This window comes from Apis cerana, linkage group LG10, assembly GCF_029169275.1.
Source record: "Apis cerana isolate GH-2021 linkage group LG10, AcerK_1.0, whole genome shotgun sequence".
Classification (NCBI taxonomy): domain Eukaryota; kingdom Metazoa; phylum Arthropoda; class Insecta; order Hymenoptera; family Apidae; genus Apis; species Apis cerana.
The window spans coordinates 12,307,548-12,323,590 of record NC_083861.1 but is presented as its reverse complement, the minus strand read 5'-3'; the positions used below and the strand labels follow the sequence as shown (position 1 = coordinate 12,323,590).

The 16,043-nt window shown below is 33.1% G+C and overlaps 1 protein-coding gene and 1 long non-coding RNA gene across 4 annotated transcripts in view; one reads left to right on the top strand and one right to left on the bottom strand.

The window, feature by feature from the left end:
* Window positions 1–16,043, bottom strand: part of LOC107993988 (neurotrimin-like) — a 171,424-nt gene that overhangs the window by 78,289 nt on the left and 77,092 nt on the right. The window contains exons 2-4 of one of the 3 annotated variants that reach the window (XM_062080718.1): window positions 15,261–15,422; window positions 14,319–14,357; window positions 14,023–14,097 (exon numbers count right to left, since the gene is read on the bottom strand). In XM_062080718.1, the coding sequence (XP_061936702.1) occupies window positions 14,023–14,097; window positions 14,319–14,357; window positions 15,261–15,335 (189 nt within the window). In that variant the 5' untranslated portion in view covers window positions 15,336–15,422. Of the gene's footprint in view, window positions 1–14,022; window positions 14,098–14,318; window positions 14,575–15,260; window positions 15,423–16,043 lie in introns of those variants that run through there. The other 2 variants (XM_062080720.1, XM_062080719.1) reach the window with 2 other exon arrangements.
* On the top strand, window positions 4,823–7,879 carry LOC133666808 (uncharacterized). The gene is made up of 2 exons (XR_009831495.1): window positions 4,823–7,650; window positions 7,743–7,879. It is a non-coding gene; the product is annotated as an uncharacterized LOC133666808 (long non-coding RNA).

Here is a 16,043-nt window from a genome sequence, read left to right as displayed (position 1 = left end):
CTCCCTTTTCTCCAAAACGCATCGTTGCTCCGCTGTAATTCTTCACGAATTTTCTCGTAAATATTCCTTTTTTTTTCCCCCCCTCCTACTATACTTATTACTTCGTAACTTTGTATTCGATATCACGTATATCGCGTATATACGACGTACGCGTTTGCAAATATTCGTCGTAAGAGATAATCAAGCTTATGTCGACGGAGTTAAACAGAGGTTTATAATGTGATTTCCATCGTGTACAAGCAAAACACTTTGGAAGAACACGAGCATGCATCTTGGTAAACAAGGATGCACGGGACATGACGCTTGGTTACTTGGAAAGCATCCTCTATCGAGGATGGAACGACAGATATGGTGGCGATGTATTTAGGAACGCAACACGAGAGACATACTCTGTCTACCTGTATGGCTACAAAGTTACATCTTGCAAATTGCGTTTGTCAACAACGGCTAATTGCCACTAGAAATGTTACTCGACTATGAAGGGACTCGTAATTAGGAGGATGGAACCTCGCAAGATTCGATTATATATTTGCCCTCTATAAGCGGCAAGAAGATTCGAATCGTCATCGAATAGTGTAACAACACAGAAGAAAACCGTGTAAGCGTTTTGCGTTCAGAATCGAATGCGTTTAGGCGTATTTTACGCGTTAATTTTAAAACGGACGATTAAATTACGATAAAAAATCGAAAGCAACGTTCCTCAAAATTCTCGTTTACGATCTTAACGTATTATCAGACGCGTGTTCAGCGTGTTGTTCATTTAGAAGGATGAAAAGAAAGAACGAATATTGATGATGATAAACGACGAATATCGTGTGCTTGTGCGTAAATAGATTTCCCTACTTGGGGAAGAAATAGGTATATAGTGATCGGATGGTATCGCAAAGCCGGATTTGTACGAGATTGCGGAGGGTGTAGACGAAGACAATGATGCGAAGAAGGAGCAAGAGGAATAGTAGCGAGTCCTTGCGTTCCTTGGTAATCTCGTTATGTCGCCCGGTTCAACTTAAACCGTCGGATCGCGTATATAGCGTGGTGGAGTTGCGTTTCCGAAATCTGGATTACCGCTTCCCATGTCCATGCAAAGTTACAAGATCGTTGACGACTAGAATCCCTGTTAACCGACTCCACCTATTTCCGTACACCGACAACTATTTTTCACGGATTCGATATTCCGGATAGGAAGAAACGAATGGCCCGATTATGAATCGTGATAACATCGTGGCCATCGATTTATACACGATATAAATGATACGAACCATCATTTTTCTTCAATTCGAGAAAAAAATTTGTACGTTCGTTGAAATTAATACATCGTTTCATATGCGTACGAGATGGATACACGCGTACAAATTTAGCTCGTCACGTTGAACAGTTAAAAGATATAATCTTGCGTATATCTCTGGCGTACATTCGCGCACTCTTACGGATAACGATAATTTTACGTGCGGGATCAGCATGCGTCATTTATAGGTTTACCTACAAAGATTAATGCCTATTTGTACGTGTCAAGTACATAAACGGACAGTCATCTCGCGTATTATACGTTACAATTATAACGACGATGCTCGATATCGCGATACCATTTTAGTCGAGCGTTCGAGATCAATATTAACGATGATATTGGATCTGGAAATTGGAGGTACCGTGTTGTCGGACAAACAAAACGAAATAAACAAAACTGCAACGTCGAAACGCAGTCATGCGCCGCATTTGCGGCCTCCTCGGATAGATGTCATGCGTATTATTTTATCCGTTTGTTTGCGATCAGCTGCACGCGTAAATATTTTCCAACGCGTTTGCTCCTCACCGGGCAAAAGGAAAAGAAGACCGAGTTAAACACTTTTATAAATGCCGAGTCTTTTTATCGCTTCATTTCATACGCGTTCGCGATCGGTACAACGTTCGGTATAACTCCTTGTTACGCGTAAATTATGTAAAACATTCGAAACGCGAAATTGAGAATGTTTTTTTTACAAAAAGGTGTAATCATAGATGGGATCATATTTATACGGGGAAACTGGGTCGAAACGGAGAAACGAAATAACGAGGCGAGATGAAATATCGTTTCGCACGTGCTACTATACCATACGGTGTACCTAGGAATGTCATCGCGAAAGAAAATCATTATTATCATTTATGAGATTATTTTTGGCCGAAAGCAAAGCCGATTTTCCACTTTTTATAATTAATCTCGAAAATTTTCAAGATTTATCGATTAAAGTAAAAAAAATACGTCGAGTTAATTAAAAGACGATTAATTAAACTTTGATCCAACATTTTTGAACTTTCCAGCTATGCGTAAAATTTTAAGCGTGTCCACTTTTTTGTAAGAATATCGAATCGACGTTAATGGAATATATGGCCGTTATGTGCTGAAAATTCAACGAATAAGTTTTAAAAAAGAGAAAAAGTTACGCAGATTATAATTGAATGAAGATAACTATATATATATATATATATATATATATATATAGGTAGTTGAATATGGATTTTCCGGAAATGGTATAATCCATCTATTCTATCTGCCATTCAACGAATGATAAACAAAAGAGATTGTCAAAAGCTTGAAAGAATTTCGTTCATAACGTTTTCAAGCTTTACTCGTGATCCGTTACAGGCGCTTATTTCTTTCATGTGTGAAAATAATGCCTGTGAGTGTATGAATATATTGCTCCCATATCTATCCGCCAGTCCTTTATTGTCGAGAGTGGCAAAGGCCGAGTAAACGTTTCTTTTGTCTCCCTTGATTGATCGTTATCGATCGGATGCGCGCGTGAACCTCTCTCTCCACTGGGAGTAACAATTTTATTACTCTATATGCTTCGAAAACCTTTTTAATCTTTTCTTTTCTCCCTCTCTCTCTCTCTATATATACAAAAATTATTTTGGAAAATTTTGAAAACTTTCGTATAAATATCTTTTCATTCTTCATCGATTTGATTTCAAATTGAATAATTTGCAAAGTATCGTTAATGAAAATTGTTCCACGATTTTAATAATATATGCACGGCGATGAGTAGAGGAAATAGGGATCAAAAAAAAAAAAAAATATACCGAAAAGCGGTGTAGAAAAGTGGGATTTCGTAGGGATAAGATACGAACGATGGCAGAGACAACTGGGAAGCGTAAAAAATTGGACGAAAGTATAGATATAAGCCTACTTTTCGTCTTTCGCTAGCATCCCTGAATCTTCGCTATTACAGTCTCTAATTGCAACTTGAAAACTCAAGGGAGCAAAAATGGTATAACGATACTCGAAACGTTGCTCCTCGTTTCAAGTGCATCGAGTCTCTCGCGATTCCGTTTTAATCCTTCATATTTCTACCGAAATTCTCTTATTTTCCGAATATTGTTTCCAAAATTCTGACTTGTAACAAACTCTTTATCTTTCGACGCGAATCGAGTAAAATTGGTTAGCTTTCTCTTCACCAATTACGTCCAACCTTCGATTTTGAAATCGATTCGTGACAAATTTCTTTCTCGTAAAATTGCATTTTTAAATATTCAACAGCGATATATATTATTCTGCGTTTCAAGTATCTGCATTATAATAAATAATCGTTGAACGGAAAGATAGAGAAAGATCCTACGAAATAATTTAGCTTTTTACTCTCCTCATTCTAAAATCGCAATCGAGTTTTTTCCATTAATTTCACGATATTGCGAATTATTATCATAATCGAAAAATAACGAGAGAAAAGAAAGAGAGAGAATAATTTTATACTAAAGCATGGAAATGTGAATGTAAAATTATCGAATTTATTAATTAATTACTATCGATACACCGATTCGATACAAATGTACGATTTATACGAGGAAAATGGCATACATCGCATTTTGTCCATTTTGTAACGAATCGCGAGATAAATAACGACTCGAGGAAAATTGAGTTCCGAGGGATTTCCAAATGTGTAAATAAAAAGTATACGCGATACGACTTGTCGTTAATACGATAAGAGGTCATGTGTGTCATTGATTTTCCGTCAAGTATTCGCGATAAAAAAGAAACGCGTAGGAATCCCCTTGTAACGAAGAACAAACGTGAATATATATTTACACGATCAAATAAATACACATTCGTGTGAATTCTTACGCAATCGAGATGATATATATATAAATGCAACAACGTTCATTCGCACTCGAAAGATCTGCACACTCGAGATCTGTACCTTCGACAGTTGCAAAAAACGTAAGTAATAAAAAAATTTTTTAAATTATTCCTTCGTATCAAAAATATTTCATTTTCCATCGAATAATAATTATAAGTAAATATTTAATAGAATATTACTTGCACAATTTAAAATTACTAGAGAAGATTATTATTTTTACTTGCGTTACGAATATAACGAATATAATATGTATAACGTAAGAATAGTTGATATGTAAAAAAAAAAAAGAAAAATTTAATTACGATTTAAATATAATAATTAATATGTTTAAGAAGGAATTGCATGGTTCGCATCTAGTGATTAATCGTTGAAACAATTGTTTCTAAATTAAATAGCAGGAAAAAAAGAATACGAGATGAAGGTAGTAATATTTATCTTCGCACTACTCGCCACGATATGCGCAGCGTTCGCATATGTACCATTACCAAATATACCACAACCAGGACGTCGTCCGTTTCCAACGTTTCCTGGTCAGGGACCATTCAATCCGAAAATTAAATGGCCTGTACGTATATAAAAATGTTTACTAGATTCTAAGTTATTCGAGATAAATTTTTTAATAATTATAAATATATTTTTAAAGACGATGTTTTATTCATGACGATTTTATATTTCATTACGAATATTATTTGTTTTAACAGCAAGGCTATTAATCGTCAAATGGACAAATCGGAATACGGAATACTAAATTACTTGCACGGTTCATGTGATGAATCTGTGGTAAAACAATCAATAATTGATGGAGTATTATTATATAATTATGAATTGAAATAAATCGTATGAATATTTATCGAAGAAATTTTTTAATTTATTTAAATCATACGGTGGCACAAAATCCGTCAAAAATCCCAGCTCACCGGAACAATATTAAAATATAATTTAACGTAAAAAAGATATTACGAATCGATCGAATCCCGAGTTACTCGACCAACGATAATAAATTTTTTACTACGATATAAACATTTATATTTTCCAGAAATTAATTTTTCCTAATTATCGTATTTGCGAAAAAGATACGTACAACAGATAGGCGATATGTACTCGCTGTGTAGATCAATAGTGAAAAATGGGAAGAAAGCAATTAATTTTAGAAAGGATTAATTTTAGAAAGCATTTTTATTTTTATTATCGGATCGTATATGTAGGTCGTATTTCGATATTTCGATTAAACGTTCGTCCAAACGATGCTACATCGACCATTGATATTTTTAAACGAACGTAACAGTTGTTCTATCTTAAAATAGATAGTCGAACGATTTTACTTTCTTTTTTAAAGAAATCGTATTCGTTTCACGCTTGTTATTTAAATAATAAAACAGTTCGATGAAGTATACAACGAACGTTTTCGCATCAAATTTAACGAGATTATATGCAACATTTGGCGCGGCCAAGTATAAAATAACGTGAAATGGAGCCGCGCACGATTTGCGCTCATTGCTGCGGATACGATACGATACGATAAAATACGGTAAAATTAGGGGAAAATTTTTGCAAACATTACGCGTAATAATTTTTAAGGTCGTACGATATTCGATCAGAGGATTTCTATTCCGAGAAATGAAATATCGAAAGAGGAAAAAGCGCATTGTTGGCTTAAATTATTCGTTCAAAATAGACGGGAAGAATTTTTATCGAGGGACGATATACACGATTACGAGGAAATAAGTTAATCCAGGAGGAAGGAGTGAATAGGAGCGCATAACCGTCCGTGCCAAGAGTCGCACACGATGGTGGAATGTAAATGGGAAATTCGGTGAGATCTTTCTTCGTAATGAACACGGTTACGTTGCAAGTTGTTGGTTGGCGTGCTACTTTACCTTGTGCATTTTACGGTATTCTCGCGTTAATGCGATAAGAGAGAGCAGTCTCGGTCGAGCATACCTATAATTTAAATTGTCCGCCTTCTCGTCGCTCGCTAATGCGAGGTGATACTTAAAGCGGAACAATCGCCACCACGCCGATAATTTTCGTTTCACCTTCGTCCTCGAATCTCGCGTCCCTGCGAAATTTCATCTTCGAATCATCGAACGTGTTATCGCGAGAGAAGAGAAAAAAAAAAATTGACGCGATCGATATCACTCGAACAGATTTATCCGTGGAACGGAAATAGGGAAACGATATTTTATCATTTTATCGAGTGACGGTAAATATTAACGCAAACTCCCTTGGATGATATACATACATTTCCGCATTCCCGGTTTCCGAAGTTTCTCGCTCGAGATAAGATAACCGTACACGATATACTTAATATAACCTTCGGTTGCAACCTGCTGTCCCTTATTCGACGTTTCAGCAATAAGGATAACAACGGAGAATATACGTTGCTTAGAAAACTGTCCCGTTTTCTCCAATGTCGTAACAAATATATATATATATATAATAAAAGCTTCAATTTTCAATCTCGAACCATTTTACCTTCAGAGGCACGTTTCCAAAAACAATTCCGAAACTTTATCGATATTGCAATTCCCACCAGTGTAATAACGTTACATAAATTTAGCTTTCGAGTGTACGAGATATTTATCAATAAGAAACATCGATATTTTAAGATTCTTTACAGTTTACGCAAAGTTTATTACTACGAAGACAAGAAGAAGTACTTTATTCCAATATCTCGTTAACGATCGAACGTCTCGATCAAATTATTATTTTCTTGGGTAATTCCGTGTATCAAAAGTATTTTTCAGTTCGATAACTCAATCGGTATTTTTCACTTAAGAAGAAAAAATCGAAACGATTCGAAATATTGGAATCTAAATAGAATTATTTTCTTAGAAACGAAGAACGATGGTGAATGGTGAATTATGTCGTCGTCTCGGTGAGATTGGCGAGGCGCGAAGCGCGTTATCGGAACGCGTACAATTGGACGTTGAAGTCGGTGGTCGTTTATAGTCGGCCACTTGGAAGAAATCTTTTTCTCTAGGAGGAGAAGCGAGACTTTAACGAGCTAACGGAACCAAGAGTTCGGAATCGGGTCCTTAAATATCTTGGCTGCCTATCCAGATACCTATCCAGCTTTTCCGTATCAACGAGTAAACGATTTCGAACCAACAGTTCTCTATTTCATGTCACGGAGAAAAGTTTCCAATCGCGGAAACCTTTCGTAGTCGATACCTTTCACCTTATATTTATCTTTACTCTGATAAAAACGAACGCTCGCAAATTTTCGCCATGCGTATTCATCTCGACTTTTTCGCAAATTATATAGATGTAGATGTAGATTTCATTGCTGGAAAAAAACGAATTCGTCGTCCCTCGAGTCCCTATCTTTGTTTCGGCTACTTTTTCTATAAACGAGACTAACTCTTCTTCTTTGTCCGCAGATCGGATAACGCTAATTACGCCAGTACATTAGAAGAGTGGAAGTTCCGGAAATAAAGCGCACCCGTCCACATTTACCTCTGGCAATGCCTATCGCGTAGGTAGACGCGGCTGTCCTAATTACCTACGGCTCGGCGAGACGCCTTCTTGTCTGCATGTAAACACCTTCATTACGACTCAACTGTTTCATAAAATATCCCACCGTCCAAGTCCTGTTCGATATACATAAAGGTATCAATTCGATTCCAGATATTCCATGTAACGACGAGTCTTTCGAGAAGAAGGAAAAAAAGAAAGAACTACGAAGCAAGCGATATTTATAAATCGCAGAATACACTCTATCTCTTGTTACGTAATATGAAATTGAATAAAATTTGTATGCTCGCGTATTACGATTGTATTATTACACGGGAAACGTTTCGTTTCGTTCGAAATTATCACGTACGTTCAAACTGGCGAAAAAACAGCAAGCATATTTTTCTTCTTTTGGCGATCGACGAACCGAACCAGTTCTACGTCTCGAATTCCCCCGCCACCTCTCTTTCATCCCCTCTTGTCCTTCCACGATCGAACGCGAGCCCAACATCGGAATAAAACTTCGGACCGATACTACTAGCTCGCGTTAACGTCTCTCTTCCGTCTTCTATCGCGGAGAACCATTTATTTCGATCTTGACCAATATCTTTCCACAATCTTTTTCAAATCGCAACGAACGATTTCCATTCGCTTGCGCTTTATTCAAAAATATGTACGCGGATACGCGGTGTTCCGAGTTGTTTTCCTCCTTAAATCGCACACACTGAACTAATCCAACTTCGATATAAGTTTCAACGCGATTCGCCAAATTCCACCATCCGATATTTTACGGAAACTTTCATCTTCTTTTCCGAAGCTTCTTTTTTCAAATCTAATTCGACGCTCTTTCGTATGATATCGGGGATGATTCGTTCGATACCAACTTGATCAGAATTATTTCTCCAACTTTCTTTCGATATCCGATATAAAGCGTTAATAGCTAATTTTCTAAATTAGAATTAAACTTTCTTTTTCTAAGAAGTATCGTTTATTTTGATTTTTTAGATTGGAATTATCATTGAAACCGATGTTGATATATCAACCGATGCTGACTTTTTCTCGCAGTTTCGCACAAGGTGCGCGATTCACGTCGAAAGACAATGGACGAAACCGTTATAGCTCAATTATACCGAGATCGGAATAGTTCCCTTGGAAGCTTGCTCGGCACCGTCGTCTCCGTGGACCGATTTATCGTCCCTCTAATTTCCGTCTCTTGTTTTAGCCATTACCTTCCATTCCTCTTTTCTTTCTCGTTTTATCGGTAAAAGTCCGTTAAAATTATACGAAAACCATCGAAAAGTATTTTGTAAAAACGACGTTTCAAAAAATATTTTCGACGCGACGTAACGATTTATCGTTTTGTCGCGTCACCCTGTACTATCGAGATATACGCGTTTGTTCGTGAGAACGATCGTAAAAGTAAACGTATCGTTGAAGAATTTAAATGCATATTTTGTGATCGCGATAACGAGATTTCAACCGATCGAGTATTCGAAACTCAATTTGGATCGTTACCTCGATTCGAAATACCGTAATTTTTCTAAATTTATTTGCGTGCAATGTTAGCAACGCAAGAAGAATTTTTACCGCCGATATTAATTCGAACCGTTCTTTCTACGATTTCGCGCGTCGCATCTCTTTTCGAGACAATACTCTTTATCGATGTAACGTGAAATTAGCAAATTGCGTCATTTTTTTTTTTTTTTAGAAAATTTACCAGAAACAAACATTTCTTTGATATGGCGATTCGTTTTCGGCCAATTGTCGAAAGGAAGATACATTTCGATTACGAAGAACAAGCGATCGTATCGTTTGACGTTCCAATCATTTAACTTTCGAATTACAAAGTATTATTCCGAAGTATATCTTATCGCTCACCACCGGTCGGACAACTCGTTACGTTTCGCTTGCCATTGTTGGCTTCAATGGCCGAAATAATCGAATGAAAACGAAACGAGAGAAGATAGCGGCAAATCGTAAGAACGGTCATCTCGCTTTGTCGTTGAACGAATTTACGACTTCTCGGATTTTGCGGTCAATTTCAAACAAAGGAACGAGGATGGCGATACGATTATTTCGCAACGATGTCACGGTATTTTGTTACACGTCTCGAAACAAAACTGTGGCGTGAAAAATAAAGATGAAAAAGTGCTAGGAATTGTCTCGGTTGCCAAGGACACGGAACGATAAAAACGAAAAATCGAAAAACGAGTGGAACGAATATGAAAGTTGTATCGCAGAGGATTAAGCGTTGCGTGGTTACACCGAGGTAACATTTTTACAGATTTCGTGGGGCCACGATGGAAAAGAATCGAACGGATATTAATCGTTAACGGGGAAAAAGGCGAGAAGAATGTGTGATCCGAACGGATTAAAACGGAGATAACGCGGAAAATGTTTCGCGCATCTATCGTAAACATGGACGAAACGATCGTGATATTTCATAAATTTTTGATTGAAACGCGAAACGGGAAGCTGTAGCGATATCGAGAACCTAATAAATATTTAGCGAATTTACGAGGTATAACGAATTATTGGTTTTATTTTTTATTAACGGTAGTTGAATCGTATTTACTCCTACAAAAATAATTGAAATTGACAGGAATCGATTAAATAGGTTTGTCCAATCGTGAATATTGGCAAAGTGTGTACGCTCGCTGTTTATTTTTGCCAAGCGAAATAATATTTGCGCACGTTCGCGTATGCTTGTATTATATAATTAGTATGCATATAGATACGTTTCATAGCTACGCGTTAACGGATCAAACTTATAAATTTCTTTCCCTTGTTACTCGATTCCCAAATAATCAAAATGATGGATTTGTAATGGCAGATAAACGTAAACGATAAACGAGAACTGAGATAAATAATATTACAAAGATAGCATCCTAATATTTTCCCAAGATTCGCGGAAGTTGGCGAATGTTACCAACTATTCTCGCGCAATTTCGCGTGCTCGCAACCGCAAAGATGCTCGAATTAATTACGAACTAGCTTTTGATTTTAACCCAAAGTAGATTCTGATGTAGCTGTAGTAATTAAATCGTGCATGCTTGTTACATCCTTGATCGTATAAACTTGATACAAGAAATAATTTTTTATTCGGAGAAAGAAGCCATTAGATTCGAATTAATGATTTTCCTCTCCTCGTCGCATCGTGTTGCGTCGCTTGGTCGCTTAAATTAAAAAACTTAACAATCTTGACTTTATCCGCGAATATTAATTTTAAAATTTTATCATTTCAGCAACGTTTTTATTTCAACGACAGCTTTATCATTTATCAAAATTGCTAATGCAATTAGGCATTTATTATACGGTCCATTACTTCGTGATGGACAATGCATCGTCACGAATGTTTTTATTTTTTTGACACGTATTGTTACGGTGCAACTAGGCTAATGATTTTCCTATAAAGAGGTGACGATTCTATTTATTCTATTGATTTATTCTATGATATAACAAATAATTAATTTTTATATGTGCAAATTCGATAAGAAAGTCAAGGTGAATCGTATGAAATGAAATTCATCGAGATTTTCGATATCGAATTTCGAAACGAATTTTTCTCAACGTTTAGTCAATCGATGCAAGATACGTAACAAGATACACGTATGATCTTAAGATAGGCGAGTATCCGAAAATACGTTTCACGCGAGAAACGCTGTTAACGGGCTAGTCACGTACTCCAGGAAATCTCAACAGATAGAAGCAAAGTCAGGCTATATAAACCGAAAATGTTGAGAGCAGCGCAGATGGTAGATATACGTTTTCGTTCTTTTTAAGTTCAACGCGTTTAACGCGGTTCAACTCTATCGCGAGAGAGAAAATGCGCGAATTTTTTTAATAAGTTGCATTGGAATTTTCCAACTTTATGCGCGCATCTATTTTATTTCTCTTCGCGATATATACATATACGTGATTTTTAAATTATACAAAATATTTTATCTGTTCACTAATAATAATAAAGCGTCTTTCACTTATCGATAATTACAAGATCAAATTCGAAATATGTATATAGAAATAAGTGGTAGAACTAAAACGTTGTATAAAATATCGTTTGCAACTCTTCGAAAATCTATAAAAAATCTATAAATCTATAAAGATACAGAGAACTAAAGTGAATAAAGATATAAAATAATATAAAAATATAAAAAACTAGTAAGATAAATGATATAGAGAAACTAATCAGCTTGCGGTATATGATATTTGAAAATATTTCTCACTCGTGGATCGGAAGATGTTTACGAATACCGAGTAGAGCCGAGCACAGCCACGACGACGACGCTTAAATGAACGTGTCAAATGTATTTTCCGGGTTTATGATCGTGATTGATTTTCCAATATAACCGGAACGTGTCGGTAAGACATTACGGGAAGTAAACGCAGATGACATACAACTATGGCAACTGTCGACGATTTATAACAGGACGAACGAAGATTTCTCGAAGCGTAACACGTTGGAAAAATTCTTTCAGCTTTCGACAGACTTTCCAGTTCTCTCGCGTAATAATGGGAAATCGAGCGAAAAAACTTTTATTTTCTCATGCATATTTTGTATACCGTTCCAATATCGATAATATTAATATATCGTAAATATTTTGCTTTTATTATTTTGAAATTGAACATTTTATGTTTCGCGCGTCTTAATTTCTTTCCAAACGATTTTTACATCGGTTTTAAAATATCGTGCTATATTCATTTAATAATTTTTATTTAGCTAAATTGCGTTCGAATATTCAATTTATGATGTAGGAAAAACATGTTATGATATAATGTAAAATATAAGCTAAATTATATTTCTACATGGACGCAAAGTCACGAATAAAGCCTTGGTTTTTCGTAATTTTTTGACTTACTTTCCTATTGGGTTTAATTCAAATCACATTTTTTTTTCACAAGGATTTATGCGAAATAACTTTATCGCGTTTCGTTTAGGAAAAATCTATTACAAATTGATTTTCTAATTCATCGTTACTCTACAATCGCGAAATGATCTTTTCTTTCGCAATATTGTTGAAAGCGTGATTCGTAGCATTAACATGTACGCAATTAAATCATTTGTAATTGTAATCCATCGAGCACTATGCATCTTTAAAAAAAATCCTACATCGTACAACAAATGAGTGAGTTTAGAGATTATCCATAAAATGGAAAGATCGGTCTATATCGATTCTTCGATCTTATCGAATACATTTCTATTCTTATTCACGGTAGTGTGAAGTAATTACTCGAGCGAAATGAAACAAATCAACGAGGAAATGAACGAAACAGTTCATTCGTCTGTTTATTCGTGAGAAAGCCCAATTCATCCCTCAGCACCCAATTAATAACAATTGGTCGTCGTTCGTTGAATTTTCTCAATTTTTTCGTTTTTTTCTGGTTTTATCGTAACTTTTAAATTTTTTCAATTTTTATATATTGTAAATATTCATAACTATAAACGTAAAATCGAAAAAAGATAGATATTTGTGACTATATATAAACTAATATTTAATAATTTATTTCGTTATAACGTAACCGAATAATTTTAATAATTCGAAAGCACAATTGAGAAAAACTTATAAAAAATATAGGATAAAAATAACGTGGTATTTATTCGTTACAAGCTCGTAGCTTGAATATGTACTTACAAAAAATTATAATTAAACAATAAATATCATACATCCTTCGCCTTGATGAAACTTGAAAAATATATAATTTGAAATTGTCTTTATCCAAATAAGTGAACATTTTGTTCATTATTATAAAAGATTACAATTCTTTTATTAATAACACGCTATTCGTTACGTTAAGTACAACCACATAAGAGGAATGAAATTGACGTGACATCTTACGGAATTTTACATCGCATGTTTTATCGACCTCGACGCATTCTTTGCGCCATCTAGTTATAATCAAAGTAGTACGTACTTACGAAATACATTGTTTTTTTACCGATAAGTTTTAAAAAAATGAGAAAAATTATTAAATATCATAGAATTACTGAATATTTGAGTTATTCTCCGAAGATAGAAAACTATTTTCTTATAGAATATAGAATAATAAAATATAATTAATTTTATTGTTATTACCATTTTCATACTTTCTTAAAAATATCTATCTAAAAATTTTAACCTGTCTATTAAAAATGAAATCATATTATGTAAATCATATTAATTTACATAAATTTTAATTCATGTATAATTTTGAATCTTTATTAATAATTAATCTAAAATAAATATAAATCTATAAAATCTATAGAAATTAAATGTTTTTTTTTTATTGCCTAGTAAAAATCTAAAAATAATATGTGCTTTGAGTGAACAGATCTAAAAATATTTGTTTAGGTTTATTTATTAAAAAATTGAAAATATTCCTACTCGTGCAAAATTCTACGTATCCGATCAATCATCCGTGTTTTGTTTTTTTCGACAATAATTGTGTAACTGAAAGAATTGAAATGCATGTGACTTACCAAATGATGCGACGAACGCCTATTGTAGTCCAGGAGAAGAAGGCTACCAGATAGGATGTGAAAGTTGGTAGAAATCTACAATAAAATAAAAAGATAATATAATTTAAAATATATTATAATTATTTCAAAATAAAATTGAAATAACGAAATATATAATTATTAATGTAATAATATAATAATTATTAATATAATAATATGTATTATATTGAAATTCTAATTAATTTTTAACAAGATAAAAGTTAAAACTTTATAAAAATTTAAAATTTTAAAATTTAAATAGAATAAAAGATTCTTACCTTTCCGTAATGAGTGATACTATTCTTTGGACACTGACTCTATTTTTTAACGAATATAAAAAAAAATTCAACAAATAAAAATATAAAACTAATAACACGTAATAACACAATAAACTTATACCGGCACTGATTCTACTTTCGCATTTGACTCCTATAATTCAATTTAATTAGAACTATTGTATTTATAAAAAATATTGAAAATACTATGACGAACACTGACTCTATTAATCGCATTGCACGCAGTCAAAAATATTTTCTAAAATTAATATTAAATTAATAAAGGAACTAGAAGTAATATCTTTTTGATTTCTTTTTCCTTATCGAGTATTCATTTTTACTGCTTCTTTAAGAATAATGAGTTATGAATAAGAAATATTTATAAAAAATATTTATAAATATTCAAAATCTAATAAAATGTTCGTTACTAGAATTTAAAATTTGTTTTCCAATAATAAACAATCAAAACTTCTCATAAACTTTCAATTTTTTCAATTTTTTCTAAATGGAACGAAATTTTATTATTAATTATTTAATAAAAGCCACTAATAATGCAATAAAATAGAATAAAAATATATATGTATGAAATATCAAATTTACTGTCATCAAGAACATGGCATCCATATTGGAAATTTTCCCGCCTTCGAGAGCTATTATGATTATCAAATCCACGCAGAAGAAGATTAAAACTTTTAATTAAACAAAAAAAATGGATAAAAATATCAAGAATGTAAAACTAAATAAATGTACAAAATTCAAATTAAATTAAAATAAAGTTATATTCGATTTCGAATATCTGCTTTTGAAATATTTCGATACAAGAAGCTATTAATAATGCAACAAGTGAACAATGCAAAAGTGAAGAAAAATGCATAAAGACACTCAAAAGAATAATTAATTTTGTTATCACTATTTTAAATGGATTATGAAATAAACGAAACTAACAATAATTGATAAATTTATATAATAAGAATAACTTATTGCGTATTTCAAGTCACACGTCACAAACCGGCGATACATCCTTTCCCCATGATTTTCAACCGTGAACTGACGCCATGCGCACCGCGGTGCGCACTGATCCGCTTCATGACTGCGATTTAGCTGCTTCTGATTGGTGCATGTTGTTTATTTGTTCATAAAAAATTAAAAAATCATATTATAAATATTAATTATATATAAATCCTGCAAAGATTCTATTAAAAATATAATATAATTATTATTAATATTTTAAATAAAATTTAATAAAATTATTAAACTTAATTTAATAATATAATTAACTGTATAAGATAGATTATAACATAAAGAAAAAATTTAATATGAAGGATAATTAAATCTAAATAAAAATAAAATATAAGTGAAAAATTTAATAAAAAAATATAAATATATTTACAAAAATTGAAGCATAAAAAAAAATCTTAATATAAAAGTAATTAAATTTGATAAGATTCAAAACAACGAAATTTTTTTGCATGTTGGAAATTTTTTTGTTTTATTTAATTTTTATTTACAAATTTTTAAATTGTTGTATAGTTAGTATTGATCGAGTGAAATTTAACTTTGAAATTAAATAAATTTAATAAATCTGAAGAGCAAGGAAATAATAATATAAAAATCAACAAAATTGGAGGAAACTAATAGAAAATTGATTAATTATAATGATTAATTAAATCTGAATAAATCTTAAGCATAAAAAAGTAATTTAACATGATTTGCAAGAGGAACAAAATA